The sequence below is a fragment of the Lasiodiplodia theobromae genome (assembly GCF_012971845.1).
Source record: "Lasiodiplodia theobromae strain AM2As chromosome Unknown scaffold_39, whole genome shotgun sequence".
NCBI lineage: Eukaryota > Fungi > Ascomycota > Dothideomycetes > Botryosphaeriales > Botryosphaeriaceae > Lasiodiplodia > Lasiodiplodia theobromae.
The window spans coordinates 275,181-291,880 of NW_023336518.1; the positions used below are offsets into that span (position 1 = coordinate 275,181).

The 16,700-nt window shown below is 49.6% G+C and overlaps 5 protein-coding genes across 5 annotated transcripts; 1 reads left to right on the top strand and 4 right to left on the bottom strand.

The window, feature by feature from the left end:
• Window positions 1-1,571: 1,571 nt before the first annotated feature.
• LTHEOB_10525 (uncharacterized protein) lies at window positions 1,572-2,180 on the bottom strand (the record flags this gene model as incomplete). Its single annotated transcript, XM_035507180.1, has 2 exons — window positions 1,572-1,695; window positions 1,801-2,180. 2 exons carry the CDS (start codon window positions 2,178-2,180, stop codon window positions 1,572-1,574), a joined length of 504 nt encoding a protein of 167 aa, XP_035367834.1.
• A 1,664-nt stretch (window positions 2,181-3,844) lies between these two features.
• Window positions 3,845-6,750, bottom strand: LTHEOB_10526 (Mg2+ transporter protein CorA-like/Zinc transport protein ZntB; the record flags this gene model as incomplete). The annotated part of the gene is made up of 2 exons (XM_035507181.1): window positions 3,845-4,399; window positions 4,447-6,750. The coding sequence occupies 2 exons, from the start codon at window positions 6,748-6,750 to the stop codon at window positions 3,845-3,847; spliced, it is 2,859 nt and encodes a 952-aa protein (XP_035367835.1).
• A 4,455-nt stretch (window positions 6,751-11,205) lies between these two features.
• On the bottom strand, window positions 11,206-12,423 carry LTHEOB_10527 (uncharacterized protein; the record flags this gene model as incomplete). Its single annotated transcript, XM_035507182.1, has 1 exon — window positions 11,206-12,423. One exon carries the CDS (start codon window positions 12,421-12,423, stop codon window positions 11,206-11,208), a length of 1,218 nt encoding a protein of 405 aa, XP_035367836.1.
• A 436-nt stretch (window positions 12,424-12,859) lies between these two features.
• LTHEOB_10528 (Alpha beta hydrolase fold protein) lies at window positions 12,860-13,894 on the top strand (the record flags this gene model as incomplete). Its single annotated transcript, XM_035507183.1, has 1 exon — window positions 12,860-13,894. One exon carries the CDS (start codon window positions 12,860-12,862, stop codon window positions 13,892-13,894), a length of 1,035 nt encoding a protein of 344 aa, XP_035367837.1.
• A 510-nt stretch (window positions 13,895-14,404) lies between these two features.
• Window positions 14,405-15,766, bottom strand: LTHEOB_10529 (uncharacterized protein; the record flags this gene model as incomplete). The annotated part of the gene is made up of 1 exon (XM_035507184.1): window positions 14,405-15,766. One exon carries the CDS (start codon window positions 15,764-15,766, stop codon window positions 14,405-14,407), a length of 1,362 nt encoding a protein of 453 aa, XP_035367838.1.
• Between the last annotated feature and the right edge of the window lie 934 nt (window positions 15,767-16,700).

The following is a 16,700-nucleotide window of genomic DNA, read 5'->3' on the forward strand; positions in this document are numbered from 1 at the left end:
TCCCGAAATCGGAAACAACCGTTCCGCACAGGTAGCAGTCCAACTCTTGAACGACTTTAGACAAATCAGGTTTGGTCTATTGGTCGGAACTGCAGGGGGCGTTCCAAGCGAGGACAACGACATTCGTCTAGGTGATGTCGTCGTCAGTAAGCCAAGGGGTCGCTTTGGCGGAGCCGTCCAATTCGACAGCGGAAAGCATCGAACAGGTGGAAAATTTGAACGGACGGGAACCCTTACGAAGCCACCAACATTGCTTTTGACGACCATTGAACAAGTCTATGCCGAACACCTACAACGCGGCAGCAATATGTCCAAACACTTGGAGGAAATGGTGAAAAAATGGCCGGTGATGAAAACCAACGGGTTCATGTTTCCTGGGGCGCAATACGACCAGCTTTTTGAAGCAACATACAATCACACTGGTGGGAAAACTTGCCAAACTTGCAGCCGGGACGGAATCATTGATCGGATTCCACGATCCAGCACTAGCCCAAAGGTGTTCTATGGCACAATTGGGTCAGGCAATGCCGTCATAAGAGATGCACAGAAAAGAGAGAGGTTGAGAGAAGATCTTGGTGTTCTCTGCATAGAGATGGAAGCGGCAGGTGTGATGGATGAATTCAACTGCCTTGTTATTCGTGGAGTCAGCAATTACGCAGATTCCCACAAGAACGAAATATGGCAACCTTATGCCGCCGCTACTGCCGCTGCATACATGAAGGAGTTGCTGTTGGCTATCCCAGCAAAACAACGGGGGCGTACCCCCAATATTGAAGAGCGTAAGTTCCCCTTGACCTCTGAAATGCTCTTTTAAGTCAATATTCTGACCGAATGCTTGTAGAACGCAAAGATGAGATCCGGACTATTCCGTTCAACCCTCCATCCTTGCTGGTCGAACACGAGGAGATATACGATCAACCTGAACACAGCCCCCTCAGCACTTCAGGTGGGAGGTCAGTCAGTAACAATTCATCCATGCCGTATCGGCTCAAGGGCCCGGGGAAGAGGTCCTCATAGTTTCATTTTGCGAATGAGGACTACGAGAGGACTGTGCCTCTTTTTGGCCGAAATGCGTCAAAGTGTGTAGTAAATCGCTGCACGTATGTACGTAGTATCGTAATGAGTTCCACGATTCACACAGTAAGAAGAGCTATTGTCGAGATAGGTGTTTGGAAGAATATTTGAGCGTGAGCGCTCCGGGAGAAAGGCGAAAAAATCTCGATGACCCCTCGAGCCTTGTCTGTTCCACAGATAGATCAGTACCTCTATGGTACATCATAGTCTTTGAGATCCATGTGAAACTTTCACTCCCGCGATCCATTCGCTGACCGTCTTCACCTCATCTGCTATAATTGGCCAGATCAAGTTCGTTGCAGCATCCTTACCGGCAGTGCTAAAGCCGGCGGTCGCGTCAGTCCTGTAGAGATAAAGCCCGTTGAGTTAGAATAAAGGCTTCAAGTCATGAGAAAAAAGTTACACCTACAGCATAGTCGTATGGTAGCCCCTTTAGCAGTTGGATCATCTGATTAGCTTTTGCCCAGCTGTAAACGTAATCGGGACTCAATGTTTTCCTACAATTCTCTCGCATATCTTGCCGTGGACTCCATGCAAGTGTTGGCGACCATCCCAGCAATCACCAGGTGGGTGATCTCACGCTGGCGGAGCTGGTAATCCAGGTCGGTATTGGCGAATCCACTGAACACCGCTGTATCAGCAAAACATCGTCGTGACAATCCGCGCCACGGAGACACGTCTCCTTCAGCATGCTTCCGCACTTCGCAGACTTTGCACGTCGCTCACCTGCTGTTCCAGTGCTTGCTGACTACAACATCGCCGTTCCCCAGAACATCCGGCTCGAGGCCTTCATGAATCTCGGCTCCCCAGCTGCCCTCTTCAAAAGCTCTCATGTTGTCGATCCGCGTCGTCGAAGTGTTCATGTGTCGCCATCCTTGGTAGTTTCCCTCCTTCCACGTCTTGTGCAAGGCGTAGTAGATGGGGAGATGCGCCTTGCGCGCGGCGCTCACGAGTTCCTTCATGTGGGTTACGGTGTCTGTTGCCGTGAGTGATTCGCTGACGCGGCTGTAGAACTTGCCGTCCGGATGAAGGAAGTCATTGTAAGGGTCGACGAGGACAATCGCCGTGTTGGGCGGGGCAGAGGTTGAGTTCTCGGTGGAAGACATTGTTGCTGTGCTGTAAAAGCCCTGTCATGTCATCGTTTCAGTTATTTATGCTTGGCTTGGGGAGGTCCATGATGTTGGATCGTGGCCACCTCGGACGTCATCAGGCTTGGCTGCTCGCCGGCTGATTACTGATATGCCGAGCAAGGTCCTTCAGCGTGTCCCGTTTCGTAACTCATCGCTTGGGTAATGCTAGGATAATGGCGCCGCTAGCGCTGCGGGCTCACGTCTAACCGACAGCCTTGTGGGGCAGCTCGATTACTACCGTTTCGGGATACTGGTGGATGCATCTTCCAGCGCTATTCGGGGCCCGTCCAGTCAAGCTGCTTGGCTACGATGGGCTACGTTGACAAGAATCCATTTCAAATCAGGTTTCGTGCCCTACGACTTTCTGGTCTGACGGTACCAAGCAGCATGAAACCCAGTGAGAGGCCGAAGTATAATTCACGCCGAGTAAACTCCACAATATGAGCTAATTCGCATGGTCGGCTTCGAGATACCCCGCATCTTGCACCTGAAATTACAAAGGCCGTGCTAGTTGCTACAAGGGGTAAACAAACACCCCGCAGTCTCCTCAGGGGCAACTAAAACCGATTGGCATTTGCAGGTTCTAACTCTAGGACTGTATAGGATACCCTAACTCATCTTTCCGTCCTGTTAGGTCTTTCACCACCCTCAATGTGAATTTGTTTTGGGATTCTATATGATTCAATTGAAGGATTTAGCACAATTCAAATATTTTCACTACACAACGACTCATGTGAAAGCAACATTTGAAAGTGCGCACTCGCGTAGGCATCCAGTATTTTGGGAGTAATATGTAGAAGTAGGGGTCACTCATGTTGATGTTGTAGGCATGAATGAGTGTCAAGACAAACATACAAAAGTGGGCCGCGCTTGTCGTAGAGCGTGAACTTAGTCCCCATGTCGCAGGGCGCGCCACCCAGTAGCTTTATTCCTGATGCACATCGGGTTAAACTTACCCCGCACCTTGCAACCGTATGAATTTCCGATTGGAACATCTCTTAGGGAATTATTTTCGATGATCATATCACTCGTGTCGATATTTGTGTATGTAGCTACAAGCCTTCCCGGATGCTCATGACCATAATCACTCATCCAGTGATTTTATCTTAATCTGACTAGAAGAGTAAGTTGACTGGAAAGGGTGTAGCTGAGAGTGGGGCATCCTGAACTCGAGCAGTTTAAGACGCAACAACCTTTAATGACCATTGGCCTGAAGTTGTGTGGCATTGACTAAATAATGCCGCCAGAACCAATCAGTTTTTAGTAAAACAAGCTGTAGCTTAAATTCAGATTATTCAGATTCCGTTGCGAGCCGGCAAGGTCCAATGATTAGACACTACTAGGTTGACGCACTGAGGCTCAGAAGATAAATATACTTACTTAATGTCGAGACAGCTCTTCAAATAAGTAATTCTCAAGTCGACTAATAATTGACTAATTTATTATACACGGGAAATCTCAGTTATGCTACTAAATCTCACCAAGGACACGAAGGCTTAATCATTCCTAAAAGGCTACGAATTCCAAGCAATACATCATGAAGGAGGACCGAAAGCATTTATACAAATACACCTAACCATTTTTAACATCAGTAACAGAATAAAAGTTGAAGAGCCTCCTCAATCGAAACACGTTTCCCCTCATGGAGGCTGAGTGTTAGGCCCTTGAGCGGTTTCACGTGAAATCTGCTGACCTTCAGGGTCATTCGCATTTTTCTTCTCTTCCCTCTTCTTCTTACCCTCCTCAAACCATTCGTGAACCTTTGTTATCCAGTCGAAATCTCGCATCGGACGGAGATTCTTTCTGTAGGTTTGCAAATACTCTTGCCTTCCTAAGAAATTCCGTGTGGGTTCGGGCGTATGTTCGTAGATACGATGGTAGACCGGATGGAGCACTGCTTGGACACAGTAAACCATGAACAGACATGGGACGAGGACTATGGATATCACAGGTCTCCCAACGCTCTGAACGAATTCAATCAGCGGCTCCACGATATTCTTTCTAAGATGTTTGGCGTTGGCCAGTGCGAACACGGTAATTGATAGCGAGGTGATGGCCGTTGCAATCATAAAGGTGAGCGTTGGATTTCCCGGAGCCTCATTCATGCTGAAGATACCAGTAGCAAATCCAAGAGGAAGGAAGATAACAGTGACATATGTGAACAATGACATATTCTCCGAGCCTCTAAAGCTCATCTGTAATATAATTAATATCTATAAGTCAGTCGGAGGGATGCACTTACATCTTCTCGGATGGACTCCAAACGTCCAGTCAACGAATCTCGGAACGTTTTGATCCTCGCATTCAACCTCTCCAGATTCCGTATCTTTCTTTGGTTTTGAACACGAAGTTTGTTCATCGTGTTTCGGAAAAGTCTTTCATCATTTCTTGTCCATCTCGGGCTCTCCGGAACACGGTCTTCTTCACGCCTGCTCCACTCTTCAATCCTCTCCAAGTTTTCGGTGAGATCTTCTCCCAAGGTTTGGAGAATCTCTTCGAACAATCTCCAGCGGCCTATGACGTTGAAATATCCTTCACTGTCGCCCAATTCAACAAACTGGTAAGCGCTATCGATGGCCTCGGAAAGAGGGTTGAGAGGATCAGATGCGGCCATCTTGTAAGGCTGGGCGCTGTCGTCGGCCCCGTGTACGCCTAGTACACTCTCTTGTGCCTTCTTCGTCGAATATTTAGATTCTGCTCCATTTGTAGCCCCGGAAGCTTTCAACACGCTAACTCGAGCCCAGTTGAATATATCTTCCGTTTCTTTCTCGATATGAAGAAGTATCTGGTCAAACAGAAGGAGTTCAAGGACTTTCCGCTGCTGCCACGGATACTTCGTTTTGCCAGTTTGAGGATCTGTCAGTTGGCTCTGTATGTACTTCTCTTGTGTGATAGATTCCATGATTGTGGGAGCAACTTTCGGGTCGCTCCCGGAAGCATGTTCAGAACATGGCTCAACGGCGTTTGACCTCTCCATGGTGGTGTCTTCGTTCGGTGTCTTTTTTGGTGGTGGATTTCCCGGTATATATTCGAGGAAGTGGCAGGTCCAATATCGGTCAAAAAAGTCCCCCACAAACCTGAATCCCATAGCGGCACGCACAATACCCGTAGCCATATCTGGTTTTGCCTTTGGGTTGACGGCTCCCTTTCGCACAGCTGTGGAATGAGCAACGACATAACTGAACTTGGGTATTCCCTCCTCTTCGTGGAAGTCATCAGGCTCGGCAAACCCAGCAAGGCGATAGAATGAAAGCTGGAACTCAGTCTTCCACTCGTTCAACGTCACTGATGTTTCATCGGAGAAATACTTGTCGTAGAGCGCATGTCTGTCGAAGAATGCTGATAGATAGTACTGTTCGTCAGGAGGAGACGCAAGACAACAAATCAATGCAGTCTCTCTGTCGGCCTTGGGCAACCATATGAAGCGTTTCTTTGCGGATTGGACATCGCGCTGCTGTCCGAGTCGTACCGCAAGTTCTCTGTTATTCTGAAGGTTACTGTCCAATCCCCCTCTTGCCCCCTTGGCACCTCGAGGGACATCGACGACACGGCCTTTGACTCTTTTCTCATCCGTGAATGAGTTTGCATTTTGCTCACTCGTGAACAAGGTTGCCATTTTCTCGTCCTTTGATTCCAAGTGATAGGCATCCAAAGCAGCCGATACCAGCTCTTCCGAGCAATGAGGGAAGATTTTGACTTTCCTTATCACTGGATTTGATTTGTTCGGACCTTCAAAACGCAGGAATCCAGGATCTAGCCCAAATTTCAAAGCTTGTGGTCCCTGCTGAAGCCAATCGTCCGATATCTCCACGAGACCTTTGGGGTCAATGAATTTGTTTGAATTGGCAAATTGCAGCTTTTTCGCCATGAAACCGCTTTTCCGTTTAGAGCTGCTGATCTCCTGGTCGTTTTGAGGCATGCGTGGAAGTGGAAAGCCGTCTGTAGAGGTGAATTTTGTCACCTTTCCTTTGCCGCATCTCCAAAGAATATGCGGAACTTCGAAGGTCGTCTGCCAGTAAGTGTCACGGTAAGTTTCCTCTTCGAATTCCATAGGGGTACGACTGCTCGTCAAGAGCCCAGGGAAAAGACCACTTGACGAAGTCATACCCAAAAGGGTCATCCATGTGCTGTGTAGGAGGGCTTCAGGTGGCATACTGTTGATCGACCTATCCTTTGAGGCAAGAATGAATGCTAAGGCATACCAAAGTGGCTTTCTCCACTTCAAATCTTGCGTTTCTTCATGTTCGACTTGGCAGTCAATTGTGTTCTTCCACTCATCCATGACGTACTTCCAACGATTGTATTCTTCATGAGATTTCGATTGTTTCTTGGAAAATATACTGGAGTCCATGACGTGCAAAAGAGCGGTGTCTTTTGAATGGAAGAGAAAGCGGGTCTCGGATGCTGTACGGGACGTGGCAATCATGCGTTGCTTCGAAATCGGATTCTCGGTAATGAATCTTTTGAGCACGTTTCTTTGGACAACTTCAGGACGGAATCTTTCCAAAGCGTCTCTGATTCCAGTGTCGTCGTAGTATTGAGTCATTCCGTCGAGTTTTGTTAAAACCTGAGAGATCCGAACGTGATCCACCAAATGAAATTTTGTCTTGTCTGTAGATGGCGTACGTGCGAAAGCATATCTTTTTCTATCATCGTCCCGGTCAAGGTCCTGGAGCCAAGCCACGACTCTTTTGGATAGTGCCTTCATTGAATCTTTCGACAAGGCACCGGTGACCATATATTCTCGGAAGCTAGAGCCGCTGTTGTCGAAAACTTTGAGTATCTGCAGGGGAGTGTCCACTAAAGACGGCCCAGGCAGCCAAGCTGTTTCGGAGATCTTCTGGCCGCTGGCCCAATAGTGCGGAGCAAATGCAAATGATGCTTTTGGATGGTCCTTTCCTTTAGGAAGCTCTGTTGTTGACTCGAACACCCATCTTATGTGTCGCTTGCATGTCGTGCTGATCCGTGTGTGCAAGCTTTTAGCATAGAGGGAGCGAGGTTGAGTCTCGAGATATTGATTCATATCGCGGAGATATTGTAAGGCATGACTGGATTCAGTTAGCAGTATGCCTACTGACCCAATATGGGTCACTTACAAGCTCGCTGCTAGTCCAACATAATGACCAGAAATATCCCCGCACGTCAAGGCAATCGGTGAGTTGCTGTCCGTAGTGGAAATCACAGTATCTTCTTCAGAGGGTTCTCGTGTTGTTGGAGCGACTGGAATGCTACAAACAGACAATATGTGTTCCAAATTGCGCCGGATGATGAAATCCAAATTCGGGTGACTTGAGAACGATATTTTCTCGTAACTTCCGTGTCCATTGATCGGTGATTTACTGATGATTTCTTCAAAATCAGCGAGCTTGTTGTCAGCCTCATTGAAGTGTAGCTTGTAGGCAAGAACCACATCAAGCACTCCAAGCTCGTTAACTTGATGTTGTATATTCTCATTCAAGTCCATAGTAGCGGCTTGACCCTCTAGATTGAGTGATTGCAGCTCTCCATTAACGTAAGGTGTGATCGCTAGAATAACCGCCTTTTGATGCTCGGGTTCCTCGAGGCCGAGCTCTTCTGAGTTTTTCCTGGTGATGTGATGAACAACTTCAAGGCTTCCTTTGTTGACACCAAGCCGGTAGCTGTAAGTGGGGGCTCCGGCTCTGGTTTCCTTAGAGCTTGCTCTGAACATGGATACGTTGAAGCGCTCGAGCAGTTTATAACGCTCAATTGTTGCCTTATCCATGTTAAAGTATGATCTCTGTGTGAAATCGAGATTCCGAATGAGCATACTTGCTTGCAGCTCCAACTTGGTGAGTTGCAGACCTGCTTGTGCATCAGCTCTTCGTTCCAACGTGCATTTCTGAAAAATAGTTCCATCGTTGCAGAAGTACTGAATCGAAAAGGAGAAGTTCGTCGACAACGCTGAAGAGGGGCGTGTCTCTTGTGACGTCGTTTTGTCCCCTGTTTGCGCCTGGTACTGGCTGTTTCGAGCTATGCCATCAGCGCACTGATCTGCCGCAGGACTGACGAAGCGGGGCCAGCGGTCGTCAACAAATTCCAGACGAGGGAGAACTTCATCGAAGTCCCATGAATCGGCAAAGGCTTGTCTCCAGTTTATGCCGATAGCTGCAGTGTTGCTTTGCGCTTTTCTCAGAATGTCTCTCAGGCGACGATTGGAGTAATAAGGACTCGAAAAATCGGGGAGGTCGGCACAGAAGAAGCCGGAGTGGCCAATGCCAAAATATTTAGAAATCTGCAACGGATGGCCGTATGCGCTCACACTTGCAGTTGTACCGTTGTCGCCAAAAGAAGTGTATGTTTTGCGTTCTCCAACTTCTTTGAAAGTGCCAGGAGCGGTTGTTAGTCGTTTCGGCGCTATCCGTGGCTCTATATGCAACCCTGATCATCACTGTCAATAGATATATTGACAACATGGCTAATATGATCACTCACTCTCCATGAGTTTTTTCCTTTCGCTTTCCTGCTGTGGAAATTCGGATTGTGTAGCGCTCATATGCTGAGATGCACATTCTTGGTCTTGTTGCTCTTTTGCGGGATCCGATACTTCTTGAAGCCCCTGAGAAAGCGTTGAAGAGTCGTGCGTTTGAGTGTCCAAGCCTGGTTCCGGATCCGGTCCCGGTCCCGGGGATGGCGGACTCATGGTTGTGTTCAAGGTGACCGTAGGTGACCACCCTTGGCGAACTCGTGGAGGCAATTGATCTCTGATTATCGCTGATCTAAAGATGAAGCATGCTTCAAGGACAAAAGACTTTGGTGGCCAGAAAGTGCGGTACTCCCGTGTTTGGCTCAATTTATCGCTTTCTTGGGGTGTTTGTCAGCTGAGACGAGGAAGTTGCTGGTCACATAAATGCGCGCTGTTGAGAAAAGTTGAGTTCTTTTAAGCAGACGACTCTCATCATGTGCTCACTCCTCATGTCCGTTGACAAGTTATTTCCGACCAATTCCGTTCAACCCTTCAGAAAAAAAAATAACCAGGGCTCCACACGACCATGCAATGTTGCAAAGGCCAAGCCTTGTGCAAAGTGGGCATCTATGCTTTTTTTTTAAATTTTTTCTTTGGCCTGAAATTCAGAGCTCATGTCCTTCGGGTGCCGATTCCTTCGGAACCAGAAATTTTAGCATTGTTTCTCCTTTCATCCTGTCCAAACTTGTGAAAAACAATTCTGCGGGCGATCAATAGAGCGCGGCTGAGTCTTGCGGATCCTTTCTTTTTTTGGCCCCCACTTAATGCATGTTTCTTTTGCGAGGTGAGACTCAGAGCTGAATATGTGCCACGTTGGCATTTTTACCGGTCACAGTGGGGCAGCTGAAAAGATACTGACAGCCAATCTACACTGATCTGAACAGATTCGTCGTTAAGCAATCACGGAGCCCCGCACTCCGAGACATCAGATCAATAGAATTTGTGTCACCACAGGCGCTTAGCTTCCTCTTATAGTTGTTTCAGCTCGCCAAAAGTCTCCTTAATTTCGAGGTGCATTGGTGGTGACTCTTGTGGAGAGCGACAGGAAAAAGACGCTGATGTGGAGGTGGGTTAGCGAGACTTGCGAGTTGCCAGAGTTGGATTAATGGCTCGAGTGACCCAACGCACTCCTTTAGCAAAGCCTCGATACCCGACAAGACAATCCTACCAAGCAAGGGAATCCCGCGATCACAGCACTCTGACGGACAGATTTCAATATTCAAAGAGAATCCTTCTGAATGATGATGCATGTAACCAATTATCTTAAGAGGTATTTTCCGCCTGATTCCATTTGCCGCAGCTAGTGCAGGATATCAATTGGAGTGGACTTTCGGAATCCGCCAGTGTCTCAGTCACCAGAATGATTACTCGTGGCAAGGCTCTCTCCTCATATTGGTCGCTGTCCATCTCCAGCGTCTGTGATTTCCACTGGGGCGGCATTGCCCCCTACGCCACCACAGCAAAGCATTATTGCGGTGTGGGCCTCTTTTGTGTGCTGTGAAACCCCACTGTCTCTCTTTCAGCCACGGAGATACCTGCCTCGCGGGGAAACGGCACAACTGCCGCATTAAATGATCTATGCCAATCGCACAACTTTCACGGTTTAGGCAACTGCTTCCACCAGAAAGCAAAAAAAAGAAGGTAAGGGTTGTGGGGGCGGAAAATGGCTATTAGCATGCTACGTAAAACTGAGGATACATGGAAGCAAAACAACTGACAATAAATTGCATTAAAGGCAATCTGCATCATCAATTCACCACAACACCGATGGGAGGGGATCCGCCTTTTGTCTACAGATCATCCCAGATTTACACTGCACAGCTATTCACTCTTTTCCAACTTCCAGTTTAGCAGCTTTAGCGGCTTTTTCAAAAAGATAATGCCACTGAGAACATCCAATTCGGCTGGTTAGGGTGGCGCCTTCCCTTTCAAATACTGTAGCATCTTTTCCAGCATGCGCCTGTTGAATCATTTGACACAGGATGCGTCCAATATATAGGTGTTCAATTAATGATGTGTGGAAGCGGTATTTCAATGACAATGCAATAAACCCCCTTGGCTTGATATACGGATTTTCAGGGTCGGTGGTGGGTACCAAGCCGAAACTCGCCTGCAGCTACTCTGTGGGCAAGAGATGATGCTGGTTCATTGTACTAGCTGAGTCTCGAGTTTTGGAAGGAGTCATATTGCTGATTGTGGGCATGTGAAAAGGACAGGAACATGCTGAGTACACAATACTGGCTGAGGAACAGCAACAGTTCTAGCCGTGGCGGTTGCCTGCCGTGCAACCAAGAATCTGCAGAAGGGTATTGCATCCGACGGCTAGCGTTAATTTGTTTTTCGCTAATGTCATGGGTAGTTGAAGCTATCGTCCGGACGAAGTTGTCGAATTAAAAATTCTACATACACGTGCAGACGATAGCTTCGACTACCCATGTGTTGTTTTATTTTTTTTTCTACGTAGCAATTGAGTGTGTGCTTTATGGATCATATCGCCATTCGTAAGACATATCGTGCTCAACGCCTCCTTGAGCCTCTAGATGTCTTGATCTTCAGATCAGCTTCACGGCCATCCTTCTTCGCAAGTGCCCAGATGTCATTCTTCACCCCTTCAGCGTATTTTCCCAGGCCCCAGTGGTGAATCTCATTCACCCAGCCAACAAACATGCGGACGTCGCCCGCCGCCGTGAGTCGACCTTCGCTTAACAGGCGGACTCTACTCCCCAGCCACTGCCCAGACTTATCAACTTTCGCGTCTGCAATCCAGACCTGGAAGTCTACGCCGGCCATGATTATTCCGTAATGCCGTGCGGCTTCATGGTCTGGTGTAGTCCAAGAGGAATCCTCACGTACTTTTACGGCGTCGTATCGAAGCCTCCATCGATTGTAGAGACTAAGTACAGCCGCACAGGTCATCTGGTTGACACTTTTACGCATAGCGTTCTTGTCATGACGATCCTCCTTGAAGTCGACGGAGAGATATGGACACAGAACTCGGTACCGATGGTGTGTGTATCTGTCAGCAGAGAGCTTCCAGTTGTGCCCGAATGCTTGTAAAGAAAGCCAATACATTGCGCCTGGTGATATTTGAAACGAGTATCTCTTTGTTGATTCGTCTTCTGCAAGCAGTGGTGGAGCCTTCCAGTTTGTGTTATCATCGTCTAGTTGAATCGATTCCTCATCTCGTCGTTCGACAAGAAACTGGTGGGCTTCCTTGGGGTCCAGGTCCATTATTTCCTGCTCAAGGAAGTACTTCAACGCAAGGTTCGACCATCCCCGCTCGTTCAATCTCCAGGAGTCGAAAGTGCGGTACTGCTTCACCACCCGTTGCACAAAGTCGGGTCCTCCGTCAATAAAGATTTCCATTGGCTGTCCACCCAGTAGCCCGTGATAAATTGCCTTCTTTCCAGACTCGGGGGCCGTTTTCGTTTTGAAATGGGTGCGCGGAAAGTCGTAAGCGTCTGTACCCCTAAGGATTTCGACACCACGTGGAATTAGAACCGTCGTTTCGAAGTCTGCGTCATCGATGCTTGCTTCAGTATCAGAGCTCCGCTTTTGCCTTTTTGGAGCAGGCTCTGGGTCCGTGGTTGTCTGGGTAGTCGATGAATCGCTGGAAGTATTTGACGTGGCCATTCTGACAGTGGACCATAGCAGGTCGGTGTTGACAGGATCAGAGTCAGGGATATCGGAATCGATGTTGTTGCCTGCGATGCTAGGTTGCGCCTGCCGCTTCATGACCGCTGCGTGGGAAAGTGCGAGACTGCCGCAGTTGCTTCCCTCCTACTTATAGTGCAACGTAATCGTTGAAAATTTATTCGGTTGGTCCAAAGTTGAAGGAAGGGTCCGAAAAGCGACTACATGAAATAGCTTTACCCAAACGAGCGTCTCCCGAACCAGTTAAACCCTGCATCCATAGCTCCAGCGTATGGTAGATATACGTAGACAATTATTTTGCCAGAAGCGCAGTTTACCATCCCGCACGGACCCAACTGTTTGTTCGCCTTAAATCCGTTACTTGCGCCACACCATCAACAAAAATAAGCAATAAGCCGAACCTGACGTAAAACGCGCACGTTATCGCGTGTATCCGATCCTTCAACGCCATAAAACCCCCCATCACGAGAGCATCCATCTTCCCCTCCCACCACCACCAACACCCTCCTCCACAACAATGTCTCCCACCACAAACGACCTCGTCCTCCCGCGCCCCGGCGCCACGCTCGGCGCACCACAACCCCCCATCCCCGGCCCCACCGAAACCGCCTTCACCACCACCTTCGGCGCGCTCCTCCCCCCCGCCAAATTCCTCACCACGCCCACCGGCAAAGCCGCGTACTACGAGATCCCGCCCTCCACCACCTCTTCTCCCCCCACCCCCTCCCCCAGCGCAACCACCACACCGGACCGCGTCCTCCTCATCCACGGCGTGCAAACCCCAGCCCTGGGCATGCTCCCGCTCGCCCGCGCGCTCCACGCATCTTTCCCGCACGCGCACCTCGCCCTCGTCGACCTCTGGGGCCACGGGCTGAGCGACACGCCCATCGTCCCGCACGACGCCGCGTTGTTCCACGGACTCATCGACGCCGTGCTCGATGCGCTGGCGTGGCCGGCTGCGCATCTGATTGGTTTCTCGTTCGGCGGCGCGCTGACGGTCGGCTACGTCGGCTCGCGGCCGGAGCGCGTAAAGAGCTACGCGCTCGTCGCGCCGGCGGGGCTGATTCGGTCGTCCGGGTTTCCGGTTGACGAGCAGCGGTATCTGCGGCGGGGAGGGGAGGGGGAGGAAGAGGTGGATGAGGTCGCGGCGCGGGACTGGGTGCTGCGGGTGCTGGAGGGCGGGGAGCTGCGCGTGCCGGGGGATTGGGAGGAGCGGGTTGCGCGGGGCGAGGTGGTGGCGGAGGCGGTGCGCGGGTGGCAGATGCGGGAGCACCGGGGCCACACGGCGTCGGTTGTTGCGGTTTTTAGGGACGGCGGGGTTATGGACGGGGAGGCGGAGTTTGTGAGGGCGGCTGAGACGGGGATTCCGGCGGTGGTGGTGTTGGGGGGGTTGGATGATTTGTGTACGGAGGAGGAGTTGAAGGAGCTGGGGTTTAAGGATGTTCATGTTGTGCCGCAGGTTGGGCATGGGGTGGTGAGGGAGAGGGTGCCCGAGGTTGCTGGGTTTATTGGCGGTTTTTGGAAGAAGCTGGATGAGGTCAAGAGCAGCTGAAATAGGCCGTGGGCCTTGATGAGCAGGATGCAGAGTTGCGGCTAATTACTACCTTTAACATTAGGCGTAAAGTAGTTCCCCGCCTCTAGTCGTAAGTATTTACTTCCTCAAGAAAATAGCGGAATATAGGTGGAAAGAAAATACACAATGAGGCTAAGAGACTGAAAGGGGGATAGAAAAATTATGAGGCCCTTACGTAGAATACTAAAATCGGATAAACCGCTTGTCCCTTGGTGGAAAGGTTAGAATGGTTGAAATTTTGTGCTTCTGCTTGTCTTTTTTGAAAGAAAAGTAGAGCAAGTGTCCTCGAATACATGAATCTGAACTGATATGAATGAAGGAATGGGAGTTTCTGAGGAAGCAATACCCGAGGGTATTGGCATGTATAGTGGTAAGCAATGCCCTCCCCTTCTCTAGAATCTTCGAGGGATTGTAGTAGCCGAAGGAATGAACAAGTGCAGCTTGAATAACAAAGACATGCTGGTTGACATAAAACCTTTTGTTTCCCCTTTATCCAATACGAATTTCCCGCATACACAAACTACTAAAGTTCAACGATTCCGGCTCCAAAGAAGTTACTTCCCCAGAAGGACCCCTCTTCATCGAGTCTGCGTCCCAGAAGTCAACGTGGCCAATTCGTTGAAAATACCCGTTCACCTTGCGCAGAAGCATAGTGTAGTATGTTGACATGGAGTGTTTACCGAGGCAAACTCCAATGTATACTCTGCACTTGAGCTCATCGAGCGGGTCCTTGCTCGAACCGTCCTGGGGATCATCGTATATGACCGCTTCTGATAGAAGCTCGTCTCCGTTTCGCATCTGTGTTACCGCGTATGTCCTCTTACTGGTCGAATCATCATGCCACCTGGGTCCTGAGGGGGGCTCATGGTATTCAAGCCTGACATCTATAGTCCAAGCTTTGAGGCGGATGAAACGGGAGATGAGATGGGACTGGTTCTCGAGGTATGACAGGCCTTCAAACTCAGACCAGGTTAAAACTTGACCATCTGTACGCTCGATGAAAGCTTCAATGCCGAAGTTGACGTCTCCTTTCTCATAAAGGTAGGGAAAGTCAATTCCGCCTTGCCAGCCCGCCCACGACCAGCTTGGTATTCCGCGTCTTGGTTTCAAGTCCACTGGCATATAAGCAGTCCACATCAGACCAAGTATGAATCCGTCGACGGCATTTCTCTCAAGATGCGTAACTCCACGGTCATAGGCAGAGGCGGAATCAGTCATTGGCATGATCGGAGTGCCCCACACGTGGGAGACGATCAACTTGGCCTCCTTCAACTCGGTCAAAATCCCAGAAAATGCATTGACGGCATCAGAAGGATAGGTCAGAGATCTTCCCGCGTACTCACAGAACAAGTCTCTGAGATGACGCGGGTCCTTCAGACCGCAGGGAGGCCGAGGCATCTTTCTCGCGAGCGCCAACTCAGCTTCCCGGTTGCAGACTGGCTCAACCTTCGGATTTTGAGCCTCGAAACCCTCCTCTTCTGGTGTTAGATAGCATGAGAACCAGGCAGTACGTTCCGTGAACACAAGGAGCCGGTTCGACAACTTTGCCTCTTGGAAAGTCCATGCTCTAGAGCCCCAGGTCGTCCGGTCGAGGCTTCTTAGAAGGGACGCCGCATCAACCAAGTGGATATCTCCGATTCTGAAACACTCTCGGCCTAGTCGACTCCTGTCTTGCACTCCGGGGATTCCGAAGTCGGAATTGTCGCCCGCCGCAGCAACAATTGTCAAGTCTGCATTTTGATATATGCGGTTCATTTGCTGGATCTGCTGCAGCTTGTGTGTACCGCTCTGATCGATGCATAGTTGGTCGACCCAAATGTACTTGTATCCGAAGCGGAGGGCGACTTCCATTGCGTCGCAGATGGTTCGGTGCTGCTCTGGAGGCTTTTGGAAAGAAGCTTCTGGATCACAGCCCCATACGTAACTTAATGCGACGTACTCCGTATGTATCGTGGCTTCCTCAAGCTTTCTCGTCAGACAGTTGTATACTCGAAGTCCTTTTACCGGCAGGCGATTCTTTGCTCCGCAGACTGGTCCATGTTCCGCCTTACATTGAGCGAATTTCTGCTCGAGTGGACCGAAATCGACCCGCTTAGGGTCTTTTGGCCAGTCATAGCGTCGTGGAAAGAGTGGTGGAAAGGGCGGTATGGATATTTCGCTCTCAGACATCGTATACCAATGGCACCAAAGCTTGGTCTGGCCTGATTGGGACGCTTCGATTCTAATTTCCGCCTCTCCCATTTCAGAGGTGGCACCACGGAAAAGATCGAAGTCATAGCCCGGCCACGAAACAAAGCGTCGTGTGAGAATGCATAACGGGCAAGTCAAAGACGAATCAACAACGTCGATGGCCAAGTCGAATTCGAAGTCCCCTATGGTCGGGGGCCGAAAGTCAAAAGATGCTTCAAAGTCAAGATCTGAGCATCTTTGGCACAGCAAGCCATCTCTTGTGACTAATGATGTATGCATTTTCCTAGTCAGACGGTGTATCGCCGTCTTAGGCTCCTCCCTACCGTTATCCCAGTGTAAAGGTTGAGTGGGTCGTGTTGCCACTCCAATAAAGTCGTTTTCACCGGATTGGCGGATGTAGGATGAGTCTCTGAACAGCTCAGCTATTCTTGGAGGCAAGACAGAAAAAAAAAAGATTCCCCAAACGGCAGGGGATCCTCAAAGATGCTGTCGGAGGTGGAAAGCTTGGGAACGGAAGGGCAAAAGCTGAAAGTACCACGTCAGCGATTATGATCCACATCTCACGTGCACGACGAGTCATCGTGGGGGCCACATC